Raw genomic sequence first — 16764 nt, 5'->3', positions numbered from 1 at the left:
GTGACCTGAATGGCAGAGATTCAGGGAAGAGCTCCATGAGAGTGGGTGAAATGGCCCATGTTACAGCAGGGACAAGGGGACAGTAAATGGATGAGCTTGGCTGGAGCAGAACGGGTGTTTGGAAACAGTGACAAATGAGGCTGGGGCATCGAGAGGACCTCGGAGAATGGGCCAAGGCATTCAGATTTGATTGGAGAGACCACGGGGAGCCAGTGGCCATCCTGGAGCCAGTAAGTGGCAGCTTGGGAATCAGGTTTGCAGGAAAGGCCAGCAGGAGTGTAGAAGAGTAATGTGCTATGAGGAAGGGGCTCCATGGGCAACTGGATCCAGGGAGATTCCTGCTGCTTTAGGGGCACAAGCAGGGCTGGCGACTGTCAGGAGTATTGCAAAGGATGCCCTGGGAAAACAGCCCGGCTGGGAGCAAGGTCCTTGGATCTGAAGGCTCCTGGTTTGAATCCCAGGTCAGCTGTTTCCTAACTGCAACTTTAGGCAAGTAACTTATCCTGTCCTCTGTGCCTGGGTTTCTTCCTTATAAAACAAGGATAACTGTGCCTGCTTGGTGGTTGTGAACATTCACTTAAATGAGAGAAAATGCACCTGAAGAAGCCCTTAGCTAACAGCAAGGCACATTCATCAGCACTCAACAACAGTGGGGTCTATTATGACCTCTCAATCCATCCTGTAAACACTTACCAAATCCCTGCTAGGCACCAGGTGCCCTCCTGGGCATCCTAGCATGTTTGCTGACCATAACTCAATGAGACGGATGGCATCTTGCCTACTTGACAGATAAGGAAACTGAGGCACAGATAAGTTTTTTTTTCATAATCAGTAGTGACATCTGTTAGGTTTGATCCAGAAGCTCAAATGTTAAGAGGTCAGTGACAAAGGTCTGACCTCTCTCTGACCCAGGGTGAGAGAAAGCATGCTCTTAATGATGTTCAAGGTCATACAATTGATTGATCTTTGGGACTGTGGGTGAATGGGGTGCTGATCCAGGCACTGGCAGCATCTCACAAACTGTAACATGCCCAAGAATCACCAGGGATGGGATGCATGTAAAGATTCTGACCTTTTGAGGCTGGGGCAGGTATAAAGACCCTGCATGCTAACCGGCTCCTAAGTGATGCTTCTTTTTTCTTTTCCTTTTTTCTTTTTCTTTTTTTTCTTTTCTTTCTTTTTTTTTTTTTTTTTGAGACAAAGTCTCGCTGTGTCACCCAGGCTGGAATGCAATGGCACAATCTCAGCTCACTGCAACCTCCGCCTCCCGGGTTCAAGCGATTCTCCTGCCACAGCCTCCTGAGCAGCTGGGATTACAGGCATAGGCCACTACGTCCAGCTAATTTTTGTATTAGTAGAGATGAGGTTTCAGTATGTTGGCCAGGCTGGTCTCAAACTCCTGACCTCAAGTAATCTGCCCGCCTCGGCCTCCCAAAGTGCTGGGATTGCAGGCGTGAGCCACCATGCCTGGCCAGTGACACTTTTTTGAGTAGCAAGGATTTCCAAAGAATGGATTTGGGGTCCACACACTTGACTCTGAACAAGAGACTGAGCCTCAATTTCCTCATCTGTAGAATGGGTACATCTTATCAATCTTGCAGGGCTGCTGTGAAGATTAAAGGAGATGATGTCTGCAGCCTTAGCTCTTAGTATATACTGGCCAGCATTTACGATTAGTAAATATCAGTAAATAGTAATTAGTAAATTAGTAAATACTAACTAGTAAATAGTAATTAGTAAGTAGTAAATTAGTAATTAGTAAAGTAGTAATTAGTAGTTAGTAAATGGTATTAGTAATTAGTAAATACTGGCCCGTATTTACAAATAGTAAGTTAGTATTACTAATTGCTAGTACTAATTTACTATCACTAATTACTAAATAACAAGTTAATTATTAGTAAATACTGGCCAGTATTTATTAGTTACTATTAGTATTAGTGAATACTAATATTGGGGTATTGCAAAGGAGGAGAGAGAAGAATAATACTAAAACAATTTAGTAATAGGAATTTGCTATTAGTAAATACTGGCCCGCATTTACTAATATTAGTAATTAGTACTTATTATTATTCATATTTATGTTACTATTACTATTGGCTCTGAGCGCTCTGTGAAAGTCTGTCTCAGTACGCAGGGAGACAGAAGGTCATTCCCACATGTTCAAACTTCAGGATGTTCCCTTTGCTCTGCAACTCCTTCCACCCCAGGAGAAAAAAAAATCAGGATGCATTCTGCCATCTCCAACAGCACCCACGAATCGTTTCACATTCAATTTCCCCATCAAATTCACAGGCACGAAGCTCATGCTATTATTCCATTTCCTAATGATCTGTGTGGTGGCAATCGTAAGTAGGACATTTCTTCATGCCCTTGGCACTCCGAAATCTTTGAAACTCCATTTCTAAGCCAGACCCCCTTCCTGGCAGCTGCAGTATGCCTCTCCCCCTCCAAAATCCTGACACCACCTGCCCCTGGTTTCTGCTTATCCAGGACATAAAGGAGCAAGAGTAACGTGTCTCTCTGGGGAACAACACTGGTTCTCCCTTGGGTTCCAAGGAGGTGAACTTCGGCAGCAGGCAGCAGGGCAAGCTGGATGGAAGTAGGTTCCAAGGTCAAAGAGAAAACTGTGTGAGCACCCCCTGCATGCCATTCACAGGCTGTGAGCTTGGGCGAGGAGGTCACCTGGCCTCCAGGAAGCCTCAGTGTCCTCTTCTGTAAGATGGGGAGATAGCCACACAGGATGGCAGAATCAAAGTGTCTGGTCAAGTGCCGTGCCCTTAATTACCGTGACAGCTATTTGTTGAGGTTGTATGAATGGATGGTGTGATGAGATCCCCTGGAATGAGCTGCTATCCAGTCTCAGCAGGCGGTATTCCTCATGGACGGTCCACTGCTGTACCGGTTTGGCCTCACCTTTGCAGCCTCAGAATCCCGACTGAGTTAACATCATCAGAGTAGCTACTCCTGCACCAGCGTCTCCCTAGACAGAACAAAACAGGGGCCTGGGGGAGGCAGAGGCGGAGAGCTATTCAATACATTCACCACCATGTAATGCATGAGACTGACTTAACTGAATAAGGCAGTGTTTGGAGGACCCTTGCAATGCCAAGCATTGGCTTCTAGTTCATAAGTAGTGGGGAGGTCTGAAGGGGTCCTGGGGGAGTGCCAGCCAGGCTGCTGGGGTTGGGGCAGTGCCTATTTACCAACTGGAATGGAAACTTTTCAGCATTTTAACAACCAGTATGGATGGTGCACCACACCCTAGCTGGGGCTGCAGCACTGGGATGTGAACAAACCCCAAGACATGTCCAGGAGAGTTTATCAAGAGAGGCCCCCTGTGTGAGTGATAAAGACTACACCTAATCCCAGCACTTTGGGAGGCCAAGACGGGTGGATCACCTGAGGCCAGGAGTTCAAGACCAGCCTGGCCGATATGATGAAGCCCCATCTCTACTAAAAATACAAAAAATTACTGAGTGTGGTGGCACCTGCCTGTAATCCCAGCTACTCGGGAGGCTGAGGCAGGAGAATCACTTGAACCCGGGAGGCGGAGGTTGCAATGAGCCCAGATCATGCAACTGCACTCCATCCTGGGCAACAGAGCAAGACTCTGTCTCAAAAAAAAAAAAAAAAAAAAAACAAAACAAAACAAGGTCTATACCACATACTTACTGAGCACCTTTTGGATGAGTAGGAATTAATCTTTTACCTCCTCCTCCAACACCCAGACCCAGCCAGGTGCCCTGTATTCTAGTCACAGCTAGACTGGACTCTCTGTCTCTCTCTCTTTCTCTCTCTCTCTCTCTCTCTCTCTGTCTCTCTCTCTCTCTGTCTCTCTCTCTCTCTGTCTCTCTCTCTCTGTCTCTCTCTCTGTCTCTCTCTCTCTCTCTCTCTCAGCCTCAGTCTCCCCATTGGTCAAACCAGAATTCAGTTATCACTGAACCCTCCTGGACTCAAAAGGTGAGATGTGTGGGTATGCGTGTGGGTGTGGATAGGTACTTGTACTTGTGTACATGTGTACATGGGTGCATGTGTGTATATGTGTGTAAAAGGCCACACACCTCTCTCTCTGACATCTTCACCCCTCAGGACCTACCTCTCCTCTCCGCAGGTGCTCACACCCATGTCCTCTCAGCCTCTTGCCCTCCACTCAAGGCCTTACCTGACACACCTACCTGGAGTCTGACTTCACCTTGGAAAACACAGCCCCTTCGAACAAGCTGACTGGCGAGGGGACTGGCACGATGGAACACAAAGCTAATCACACAGAGATGGGCCTCTTTATTTGCATGGCACGCATTTGTCTCTGACTGTTTTATCCACCCCCTGAGCCAACTGAGGAGTTCTCAATTTATCCTGCCCGCGCAGAGAGACCAGATTGGCGGCAGGCACGCACGTTCACAGAAGCCCAATATAGACTTCCAATTATCTTTTAATTTCGCTCCTGTCTTTATTTGTTCATTTCACTTTTTCCAAACAGGGACTTAAAAAAAAAAAAAAAAAGCTGTAATTTATGGAGTTTGAAGTCAACTAGCAGGAGCGTCATGTTCACCTGCCGGATGGAATGAGGCCTCAGGGTAGAGACGAAAGCTCACGTCCCAGCTGCCCTGCAAGGAAGACGTCTGCCTGTCAGGGACCACAAAGTTCCTGTTCTTGTCTGTTCTTCTGTCTCTCTGTATTATCTATATTTTCATCTCTCTCTCTCTCTTTTTTTTTTTTTTTTTTTTTTTTTGAGACAAGGTCTTGTCTGTTGCCCAGGTGAAAGTGTGATGGTACAATCAAGGCTTACTGCAGCCTTGACCTCCTAGGCTCAAGCAATCCTCCCGCCTCAGCCTCCCGAGTAGCTGGGACTACAGGCATATGCCACTGTGCTCGGCTAATTTTTTAAATGTTTTTATAGAGATGGGGTCTTACTCTGTTGCACAGGCTGGTCTTGAACTCCTGGGCTCAAGGGATCCTCCCACTTCAGCATCCCAAAGTACTCGGATTACAGGCATGAGCCACCACACCCAGCCTATTTTCCTATTTTCCATATCCTTCATGTTTCACATCTAGGGCCTCTCTGACCAGGAGAGACTGCCCCTCCCAGGGTGAGCTAGTTCCTAGAAATAGCAAGTGGCTTACCTGAGTGTGTATCACTCACATGCAAACCAACCAATCCAGAGCCCATATCCCCCAACCACCTCCTTCATCAGATTCCCAAGGTCTCTCATACTCTGGTCCAGTATTCCCCACCTCTAATCAACCCAGGCCCAGGTACCAGACAACTAAAGACAGCCAGCCCTGAGCCTGCTGAAAGTATTCCAACTAGCCAATCTGAATCCTGCTTACCCTGCCTCTGTATCTCCTTCCTGCAAAAACCATCATAAAGCCTCACTCACCCACGCTTCTGCCTCACTCCCTCTTGCTTTGATTGACCCAGTGCTTCCCAACATGGTCCTGCCTGGTGCCGTGTGCCCCCTTCTCTTGGGACCAGTGAGTAAAAAACCACCTGTCAGTGGCAGTCACCTCCTGATCTGTGGGCCTCGCCAGACCTGAATAATAATGCAACCTACATTTTTACACACTGTCAGATGGCTGTGTTCACCGAGAACTAGAATGCAGGGCAGACAGCAGGAAGCCTCATTTAATGAAGGCATCTTCTATGCTCAGCTGTTTCACAGGCATTACTTCTGCCCTCAAACAAGGGAAGGTCACAGGAAGTGCCAAGCCAGGGATCAAATCGGGGACATCTGGCCCTGCCCCTCACCCTGCACCCAGCCCCAAGCTCCAACCTGGAGGTCTCCAGGCTTTGTTGTTCTCACATTTCCCCGTGCTATTTCCTCCATTCCCAACACATCAAATGCCATCTCCACACTGTCTCATCCTAGCCTGGTGCGGGGACTCCTGTTCCAAACTCCCATGGAAGCTTCCCCAAACCAGCATCCGCACCCCCACCATCTCCCCGCCTGGTGTCTCCTAGACCACAGTCTTCATGGGCACAGGAGCCAAGGCGGTCTCCTTAACCTATGACATCCCAACACATGGCCTGGTACATGGTAGGTATCTTGTAAATGTTTTTTGAATCAGTAAATCAACCAGTCTGTGCCTCTTCCTTTCTTTATCAATACCCAATTCCACACACTTCTTTCTGGAATCCTTTTTCCTGACCTCTCTTCTGATAAACCACCTCATTCATCTCTCCTCTGTGATGTATGGCAGCTCGATCATATCTCAGGCTTATGCGCTGTCTTCTGGACCAGCTCGATCATATCTCAGGCTTATGCCCTGTCTTCTGGACCAGGGACATACTAAGTTCCCCTGGGGCTTGGACTGTCTTCTGCTCCCAGTGGTCCTCCTACCTCCCCACACCCCAAGGCTGGTTCGGGCACATCCAGTGCCTAGGAGCTTTTCAAATGGAAATGCTGATTGTTTGACTTGAAGAGGTTAAGCTGAAGCCACAGAGAGAGGGCTCTGGGAAACAACCGAGCATTTATCAGGTGGAAAGCAGCAGTCAGAGGGGCTGAGACGCTTCTAACTTGGTGGCATCTGAGAGGACAATGCGAGGTCACATCTCACCAAGGGGGAATTTCATATGTCTCCCCTTCTTCAAGGATGAAGACATATGACAGCCACCAGTGGGACAGGCTGAGGACACCTGACTTCCTAAGAGGTCACATCTGCTAGATGAAGTCAGGTCTGTAAAACTCTGGACTCTGCAAACAAGGTTTTGAGGCCCCATTTACAAGACAGTTGACATAATCTTGGAGGTCCAGTTACCCTTGCTGTCAGATGGGGATAACAATCATGTCTCTCCCCAAATGGGCTGTGAGCGTGAGATGGGATGAGCTTCATACCCCTACCAATGGAATGGTAGCCTGGCCCCTCATCAGCCTCAACAAAGCATTTTTTACCCCTGGAAAAATCATTTGTATTGCCCCACATACCTCATTCTCTAGGTTCTAGATGAAGACAATGGGCTGTGCAGCAAGAAACATTATAAATCAGGATTTGTCACTCTCAGTCCATTGGCATTGTCTCTCTTAGCCTCAATTTCCTGATCTGTAAAATGGGGGCAATGATAATAACTACCTCTCCAGATTACTGGGAAAATTAAATAATTTTACTTATACAAAGCACCCAGGACTTCATTCCCATTCTGTTACCCACCTTGAGTATGTAACCAAGAGGAACTGATTATGTAACTTGAAAGGAATTGCTCACCCACCACCCAAGAATGAACAGGAATTTTCAGCAGACAAGTAGAAAAGCTAACTTATTTTTAATTCCTAGACTCACTGAAAGCTCCCGAGATAATTGTTAAAAATGGAGGTTTCCTGGGACCCACCCAGCCCACTGAATCAGGACATCTAGAAGGCAGAGCTTAGAAATTTGCATCCCCGGCTTGGCGTGGTGGCTGATATCTGTAATCCCAGCACTTTGGGACGCCAAGGAGGGTGGATAACCTGAGGTCAGGAGTTCGAAACCAGCCTAACTAACATGGTAAAACCCCATCTCTGCTGAAAATACAAAAATTAGCCAGGTGTGGTGGTATGCACCTGTAGTCCCAGCTACTCGGGAGGCTGAGACAGGAGAATTGCTTGAACTGGGAGGCAGAAGCTACAACAAGCCAAGATCGTGCCACTGCACTCTAGCCTAGGCGACAGAGTGAGACTTTGTCTCAAAAACAACAACAACAACAACAACAAAAAAAAACCAGCCTGGTCAACATGGTGAAATCCCGTCTCCACTAAAAATACAAAAATTAGCTGGGAGTGGTAGTGCATGCCTGTAATCCCACCTACACAGGAGGCTGAGGCAGGAGAATCATTTGAACCCTGGAGGCAGAGGTTGCAGTAAGCCAAGATGGTGCCATTGCACTCCAGCCTGGGCGACACTCTGTCTCTGAAAAGAAAGAGAAAAAGAAAGAAAGGGAGAAAGGGAGAGAGAGAGAGTAAGTTAAAAAGGAGGGAAGGAAGGTAAGAAGGAAGGAAGGAAGGAAGGAAGGAAGGAAGGAAGGAAGGAAGGAAGGAAGGAAGGAAGGAAGGAAGGAAGGAAGGAAGGAAGGAAAGGAAGGAAGGAAGGAAGGAAGGAAGGAAGGAAGGAAGGAAGGAAGGAAGGAAGGAAAGGAGGGAGGGAGGGAGGGAGGAAGGGAGGAAGGAAGGAAGGAAGGAAATGAGGGAGGGAAGGAGGGAGGGAGGGAGGGAGGGAGGGAGAGAGGAAGGAAGGAAGGAAGGAAGGAAGGAAGGAAGGAAGGAAGGAAGGAAGGCAGGCAGGCAGGCAGGCAGGCAGGCAAGAAGGGAGGGAGGGAGGGAAGGAGGGAGGGAGGGAGGGAGGGAGGAAAGCTGCATCTCTAACAAGCACCCCTCCTGATCCTTGTGCACATTGCATTGATAGGCACTCTTTTGACCAGGATGGAAAGAAAGGGAATTCAGGGGACCCCTCTTGACAGTCACCAGCGGGACAGGCTGAGGACACCTGACTTCCTAAGAGGTCACATCTGCTGGATGAAGTCAGGTCTGTAAAACTCTGGACTCTGCAAACAAGGCTTTGAGTCCCCATTTACAAGCCAGTTGACATAATCTTGGAGGTCCAGTTACCTCTCCTGTCAAATGGGGACAACAATCATGTCTCTCCCCAAAGCAGCTGTGAGCATGAGATGAGATGAAATGAGCTTCATCCTGAGTGTCCACCCCAATCCACTCAGTGTAAAGACAATCCCTGCTGGCTACTGTCCCAAATCATGCAGAGCCCCACATAGGTTTAGGGTCCACAGCTGAGCCAGCTACAGCCTGTCCTCAAGGACTTGGAATGCAGCAGGAGACCAAATCTTGCACACAATGCACTTTATGATAAGGCAGCTGTGGCCAAGCCTAAAAGAGGAGCATCAGAGAACACGAAACCCAAAGGAAGAAAAGGTGATCTTGGATGGATGAAGGCACCAGGAAAGAAGACCCAGACACAGCCTTTCACCCAACTCTGATGGGACAGAGGGATGTCCACCAGCCTTCCCTGCCATGAAGTCACCCTGAGCCCGGTTTGCTAGGCAGTGATCAGGAGATGAATTTGGAAGAGTAAACCGAAGCTGGTACATCGAGGGTTGTGAACGTCGGCATAGGGAGTCAGGATTGTCTCCTAGAGTCACAGCCTTCAAAGCCAAATTCCTTCCATGTGTGTGCTTCCTGTGGCCCACAGAGTGGTTTTCAGTTTCATTTTTGAATCAGATGCCAACATTTTAAAATTGAGAGTGATGATGTCACTACCAGGATTCTAAGCTTCCCTGAAACAGTGGGAGGATGAGGCAATGCTGTGCCACCTGGCCTGATACCACTGGCTGGGGTGGGGCGGACAGGGGTCCTCACTTGTTCATTTTACCTGCCCAGCCCCCATAGGCAGCAAGAGTTTGAGACCCCTGCACAGGACCTTGGGGACTCTTTGAGGACCTTGATGAGGAAAAAGGTAGAATTAGTTCTGTGCTTTGGAAGGTCCTCTGATGACACTTGATACTAGCGATGTTGGTGCCAATGATAAGAAAGAGGAAGAGGAGGGAGAAGGGGAGAATAGTTCATATTTAGTAAGCTTTCATGATGGGGGGGCTCTGCCCCAGTGTTTATTTCTAGTAGCCCATTTAGTTCTCACCACAACCTGATGAGGTACATATGCTGTCATCCTCCTTTTTCAGATGAAGCAAAGAGTGGTGAGATCTCTTGCCTAAGGTCATATAGTTGGTAAGTAGCAGAGCCAGGTAGTCTGGGTCCAGGACCCACAGCACCGGTGATGGGGGAAGGAAGATGGTGAGGGGGCTCTGGGAGATGCGAGTCTTCCCTCAGTCTTTCACCATAGGAGATTGTCTGGTTTTAAAAGAGAAGATGCGTCCACATCTAACCCTGATCTGAGCACTAATGCAATGTCTTTCCCCACTGTTCTCAGAAAGGCTGTTTTCTCTTAATAAACTTGTCAGGCAGGGAAGGAGGGCAAAGGCACTCAAGGGCTGGGTCAGGTGGCTTGGCTGCATGCCCTGGCTCCAGACTCCACTGCCACGTTCCTGTCCCCTGCTTGGCCAGCATAAAGCTGACCCCACTGCGAGGACCAGCAGACCTCACAAGAATGACCCCATCCACGCCTACTGGGGCTCCACCTGCCCATGAGTCAACACACCCAAGCCTGCGAGCCCAGTGGATTTGCAAAAGAGAAAATAAAGCACACTCGTAAAGAATAACCCACCCCGTGCATTTCCTGGCATCGGGTGACTGTTTGGTTAAGAGCTTCCTCCTTCTTTGTATGCCCATTGGATACTCTTAACATCCCCTAGCTGCTGGCCACAGAGCTGGCTCAGCTGGCCGATCACAAGCTCAGCCCCTGGGCAGGCCCCCCACCCCCGCCACCAGGGAAGCATCAAAGGAGGCCAGCCACTGGCATCTGCCAGCTCTGGGCCCCAGCAGCCACCCTCTGCAGCTCAAAGTCACCTTTGCTCTGACTCCTCTCCTCGGCTGGCCAGCCAAAGCCAGCTCAGAACTCCCTCCCCTCCGCTCGGCAGGACCCATGAACTGGTCCCTACCGGGCAATTATTAATCAGATTCTTGGCATTCCTCAGCCCCAGGTTGGCTGGAGAAGCATGTTCCCCAGAGGAGCAGAGGCCCAGGACTGGCATTTGGACATGCAGCTGACGGGCAAGGTGGTGCTGTCGGCTGCCGCCCTACTCCTGGTGACTGTGGCCTACAGGCTGTACAAGTCAAGGCCTGCCCCAGCCCAGAGGTGGGGTGGGAATGCCCAGGCGGAAGCCAAGGAGGAAGCAGAGGGCTCAGGGCAGCCTGCTGCACAGGAGGCTTCTCCCGGGGCTCTGCAGAGGGGGCCAAGACGCCGGAGGAGCAGCAAGGGGTCTGAAGCACCACAGGGCTGCAGCTGGGAGAATCCAAGAGGCCCCTGTGTCCTGGTCACGGGGGCCACTTCCACAGACAGGAAGCCCCAGAGAAAAGGCTCAGGTGAGGAGCTGGGCGGGGAGGGCTCGGACTCTGAGCAGGTGCCTCCTAGCTGCCGCGTCCAGGAAGCCAGAACAGCTGTTGGCGGTAACCCTGACCCTCCCCATCTCCCCCGCTTGGGCAGTGAACCGCACAGCTCCCCAGCTGGACTCATTGCAGCAGCCGACGGCACCTGTGCCGGTGGTGAGCCTGCTCCATGGCAGGACGGCAAACGCCCTGAGCATCCAGGGCTAGGGCAACTGGAACCTCCCCACTGTCACCACGTGGCTCCCTTGCAAGGCAGCAGAGACATGAACCAGAGCTGGGTCTTCACCCGTGTCATAGGGGTCAGCAGAGAAGAGCCTGGGGTTCTCCAGGCTGCCTCCGATGTTGGCCTGACCCTGCATCAGCAGGAGGGAGCCCCCAACGCCTCCTATACCTTCTCGTCCATAGCCCGGGTCCGAATGGAGGAGAATTTCATACAGAAGGTGGAGGGGGTTGAGCCCAGGCTCAAAGGCAAGGTGTACGATTACTACGTGGAATCTACGTCTCAGGCCATCTTCCAGGGCAGGCTGGCTCCCAGGACAGCAGCCCTGACTGAGGTTCCATCTCCTAGGACACCGCCAGGGTCCCTGGGAACAGGGGCAGCCTCGGGAGGCCAAGCCGGTGACACAAAGGGTGCAGCCGAAAGAGCCGCCTCCCCACATTCAGGGCCGTCGCCCTCCAACCGAGGTTTTAGCCGGAAGGAGAGCCTCCTGCAGATAGCGGAGAACCCAGAGTTGCAGCTGCAGCCAGATGGCTTCCGGCTCCCCGCTCCACCCTGCCCAGACCCGGGCGCCCTGCCGGACTCAGACAGAAGCAGCCGGGAGCCCCATGTGCACCTGGTGGCCGGGACTAATTTCTTCCATGTACCGCTCACCCCTGCTTCAGCCCCACAGGTCCGCCTGGATCTGGGCAATTGCTATGAGGTGCTGACCTTGGCCAAGAGGCACAACCTGGAGTCCCTGAAAGAGGCGGCCTACAAGGTGATGAGCGAAAACTACCTCCAGGTGCTGCGCAGCCCGGACATCTACGGGTGCCTGAGCGGGGCAGAGCGCGAGCTGATCTTGCAGCGCCGGCTCCAGGGCCGCCAGTACCTGGTGGTGGCTGACGTGTGCCCCAAGGAAGACTCGGGCGGCCTCTGTTGCTATGACGATGAGCAGGATGTCTGGCGCCCGCTGGCTCGCCTGCCCCCCGAGGCCGTGTCCCGGGGCTGTGCCATCTGCAGTCTTTTCAATTATCTCTTCGTGGTGTCCGGCTGCCAGGGCCCCGGGCACCAGCCCTCCAGCCGCGTCTTCTGCTACAACCCTCTTACGGGGATCTGGAGCGAGGTGTGCCCGCTGAACCAGGCCCGGCCGCACTGCCGGCTGGTGGCCCTGGACCGGCACCTGTACGCCATCGGCGGAGAGTGTCTGAACTCGGTGGAACGTTATGACCCCCGCCTGGACCGCTGGGACTTTGTCCCGCCGCTCCCCAGTGACACGTTCGCCCTGGCGCACACGGCCACGGCGTGTGCCAAGGAGATCTTCGTCACCGGCGGCTCGCTGCGCTTCCTGCTGCTCCGCTTCTCGGCGCAGGAGCAGCGATGGTGGGCCTGCCCCACCGGGGGCAGCAAGGACCGCACGGCCGAGATGGTGGCGGTCAATGGCTTTCTCTACCGCTTTGACCTCAACCGCAGCTTGGGTATCGCCGTGTACCGCTGCAGCGCCAGCACCCGGCTCTGGTACGAGTGTGCCACGTACCGGACGCCTTACCCGGATGCCTTCCAGTGCACGGTGGTGGACAACCTCATCTACTGCGTGGGACGCCGGAGCACCCTCTGCTTCCTAGCAGACTCTGTTTCACCCAGGTTTGTGCCCAAGGAGCTACAGAGCTTCCCGGCCCCGCAGGGCACCCTCCTGCCCACTGTCCTGACCTTGCCCACCCCCGATTTGCCTCAGACCAGGGTCTAGCAGTCCCTCAACTGAGCTCCTCATGCAAAGCTGGGGGCCACAGGGCTCCACCGCCAGCCATCTCTGTAGGCCATTTCTAGGCAATCACCAGGCAACCCAGGAATGTGGCCATCAAGAGGTGAATTCCAGTCCTTTCTCCTCCCCTGGCTGGGGAGAGAGGGATGGATCTCAGATGAGTCTTACCCTTCCTGGGCTGCAGAGGCCCCACTGCAGAAAAGAGGACCAGGAGCTTGTGTTTCAAGGCAGAAGGCATTCATGTCTTCAGGGATGACCGCCCTCGCTTCAACTCTGAATTCTTGGGGGGATACACCAGGACCCCACCAAAGCGTAGGGGGCATAGCCTTATTGCAATCACAATTCTAGGAGCCAGTTGACCCCAGCAGCCCCTCCCTGGTTGCCCTGGAGAGGGGTTGGCTCTCTGAGTCATCAGTGCCCGTTGGTAAACATCAGCCACTGGGCCCCACCTCCACAGTTCCCAGAAGCACAGGGACACACAGGTGGGAAAGATGGAGGCAGGTGACTTGGACAGGACTAGGAAGGAGCCCAGGGAGCCCCAGGGAGCCTGGCCAGAGGGAGTGGTGGTTTGAAAAGTAGAACAGCTGAAGCTGGGGCCAGCCTAGGAGATTCTTGCTTGCCAGAAAATGTACCAAAGCCCATCTTCCTTTTCTCCTTATTGGAAGAAAGAGAAGCACCCATTGTACCAAGCTATCTTCTGGTGAAGGTCTGCTAAGGATACACGGAGGTCTCAGCAAAGGGAAGAAACTATGTGATCCCAGCGCCACCCTGCTCCTCGGCCCTGCCCATGTTAACTGACCGTTGCACTCATTCCCAGATCTGTAGCCATCTTCCAGTCTGGAAGCTGGGGCAGCCACCACCAGTCAGCACTTCAGAGTGACAGCATAATTGCCCTCCTTGTGCCAGGTGCGGTCACCTGGTTTGCCTCATTCACATTTTCAGGTCCATGACCAAGTCGAGGAACTAGAAGATTCTAGTGAAGCATCCAGAGACTGGATCTCCTTTCACATCGGGTTTGATAAACTCTGAATGAAGGAGACCCCCAGCCTCAGGAAGGCACCTGTCCTTCCAGGAGGGAAGGGAGAGAGCCTGACCCAGTGTATTGCCACAGCCCTTTTTCCACCTCTGAGGGAGACAGTGAAAGATGGGAAGGCAGTGATGCTCTTGGTCCCAGCCAGAAGCCCGGGGAGATGGGAGGTACACCAGAGCAGAGCCTGACAAGGAAGAAAATAAGGATGCTTTGGACCTCAGTGTCCTTGTCTTGAAAATGAGAAGGACAATTCATGTCCCTATCTGCCCTGGGGATAAATGAGAGCCCCCAAGAGAAAGCTCCTCCCAGTTTCCCAGGTGTTGCCAACTAGAGCCTGTGTCCACTGATGCTGTTGGGGTCCAGGCCGTGGGTCTTGTTGGAAGAAGCAGGACTGGAACAAAAGATGAAAAAGAGGTTGGCATGGACATAAGAGGAGAGCTTGCACTGGACCACCAAAGGCCACCATCCCTAGTCTGGGCTCGGGCGCCAGGCTCTGCCAATGGCAGCTCAGAGGCCACAGGGTGCCATTGCCCATGCCCCTGCCCCACTTCCCTGGCCTGGGCCTTGAAAGATGAAGCAGCTGAGTTTATTCCTAAATCAGAGACCAGGAAGGGAAAGTCAGCTGGGGCCATGGCTGCCTTCTGGGGAGAGTGACCCCCGTCCGCAGGCAAAGTCACATTCAAGCTCAGTGTCAACACTAGCCATGAACCTCCAAGGGACCTGTGGGCTGGGGGAGAATGGCTTCAGTGACAAGACTCAAAGGAGGCACTAGCATTGTGCTGCTGGACTGGGGGAAGGACTTGCTTGAGAGGAGAACCCTACATAGGAGCTGGGGGAAGGTGGACCCAGATCTAACCTTCAACCCCTAGTGAAGGGCCAGGCAGAGGACGAGGCAACACCCAAGCTAGGTAAAGTTCTGGAAAGGTTCCAAGCCCAGGAGGAACAAGGACCACTCTGGAAAAACATTCCGAAGCCCATTGCATACCTGTGTTAGAGACTAGGGGAGTGATTCCAGGGATAAGACGGACAAATGTGTTCCAGGCCCCAACCCATGGTGGGTGTGGTCTTCGTAATGAGAGGGGGAGCTGAGATTTGGGCCTGGGCTGGGAAGAGAAGTACACAGTCCATCTGATCCACCTCTCTTTTGGTTCCATTGGCAAAATCATTCATCAGTCATCATATCTTCTCCTGGCAAGCCCTCACAATGGCTTCATAAGTGTTGCAACACAGTGTCCCAGGCTGTCACTACCTGTGGATTAGAGCGGATGTGCTGGCCTGGGGCTGTAGAGCTGGGCTTCAGGAAGAATGTGGTCGGGGCCATCAGGGTGGAACAAGGTAGCTCAAGACCTTGGAAAGACGCCCTGAGGGCACAATGGTCCTTGCAGTTTAAGACGACACTTTAAAAATAAATTCTCTCCTAATGATGGCTTGAGTCCTGCCACTCAATGGGAGCATCAGCAGAACCTGTAGCATCTTATTTGGACTTGACATTCTCTATTGTAATTTTGTTCCTGTTTATTTTTAAGTTTTCTTTTTGTTTCACTGGAAAGGAAAGATGATGCTCAGTTTTAAACATTAAAAGTATACAAGTTGCTTTGTTACAATAAAACTAAATATGTACACACACCAAAAAAAAAATGGTCAGGATATGTTCTTTCACTCCTGAAATAAACATTTACAGAATATTTGGGCTGGGCAGTGTTCTAGGTGCTGGAGATGCAGCAGATCCCTGCCTTAATGGAGCTCACATTCTAGCAAAGGAAAATGGACACTTTTAAAAAGAAATACATTGAACCTAGTACCTAGGCTGCATATACACTAAGGAGAAAACCAAGGCAGGGACATGGGATGATGAGTGCCAGAGGAAAGGGGTTGCTCTTTTAAATCATGTAATCAGGCCTCCCTGATAGGATGACATTTGAACAGGGACCTGAATGGAAATCTGGGAGATGCATAGACCAGGACTGGCTCTGGGAACCAGAACGGTGGCCTTGCTGCCAGAAGGACTTTGTTGTGCCCACCAGGGAGAGCACGGCTGCTTCCAAGGAGCACCATCTTGGGATAGGAAGAAGGACAGGGGCCCAGCTATTCTGGTTTAGCCTTTGGTGTAAGGGAAAAAATCTCAATTACACCTACATTTACAACATATAGGAGCGAGAGCCAGCGTCCTTACCAAAATGTTGCAGACCCTATACTCAGGTGTGCAGCTGAGATGACTTCATGGGGCCAGAGTCTCAGATTTCTACTTGACTTTACTTAATAACCTGGGGTCTGTTGGCCTCCTGCCCTTAGCCTCAGAGTGACATCTGTGTCACTCGGCTTCTTGCTTTTCCAATAGGAATTCTTTCTTCTTCAGAAAAACAAACAAAAAAAAATTAAATTTGGGTCGCTTTCCACTTTAAACCAACCATGCCCATTACAGAAAAAAAAAAAAAAATAGAGAAAGGTATTAAAAATCTCCCTAATTTTGCCACTCAAAGATACCCCCTACTGTGCCATGTGTCCCTCTGGTCTTTTTCTTCTGTGCCAAGTTTTTGTTTGGCTTGATTTTTGCCTAGGTGTGATTATGCTAAATATACAATTCAGTTTCTTCCTTTTTTCACTTAGCATTTTATAATAAGCATTTTCCCGTGTTATTACAAATCCTGGGTAAACATCATTTCAATAGTTGCACAATATTCCATGGAGTGAACGTACCAAGGTTTATTTAAACATCTCCCCTCCTGTTGAGCCTGTCTGTAGATTTTTGTTTTCTGTTGGGTTCTCTTTCTATCATAAATAAAATGTCCTT

The 16764-nt window shown here is 51.1% G+C and overlaps 1 protein-coding gene across 2 annotated transcripts; it reads left to right on the top strand.

Annotated features, from left to right (window-relative positions):
• Positions 1-10553: 10553 nt before the first annotated feature.
• KLHDC7A (kelch domain containing 7A) lies at positions 10554-15611 on the top strand. 2 transcript variants are annotated; one of them, XM_065528996.2, is made up of 2 exons: positions 10554-10961; positions 11391-15611. In XM_065528996.2, the coding sequence occupies exons 1-2, from the start codon at positions 10595-10597 to the stop codon at positions 12926-12928; spliced, it is 1905 nt and encodes a 634-aa protein (XP_065385068.1). In that variant the 5' UTR covers positions 10554-10594; the 3' UTR covers positions 12929-15611. The 2 variants fall into 2 exon arrangements, with proteins under 2 accessions (XP_065385068.1, XP_005544673.3); XM_005544616.5 differs by having other exon boundaries at positions 10554-15611.
• Positions 15612-16764: the final 1153 nt, after the last annotated feature.

This window comes from Macaca fascicularis, chromosome 1, assembly GCF_037993035.2.
Source record: "Macaca fascicularis isolate 582-1 chromosome 1, T2T-MFA8v1.1".
In the NCBI taxonomy this organism is placed as follows: Eukaryota; Metazoa; Chordata; class Mammalia; order Primates; family Cercopithecidae; genus Macaca; species Macaca fascicularis.
This window is presented reverse-complemented; position numbering and strand designations above follow the sequence as displayed.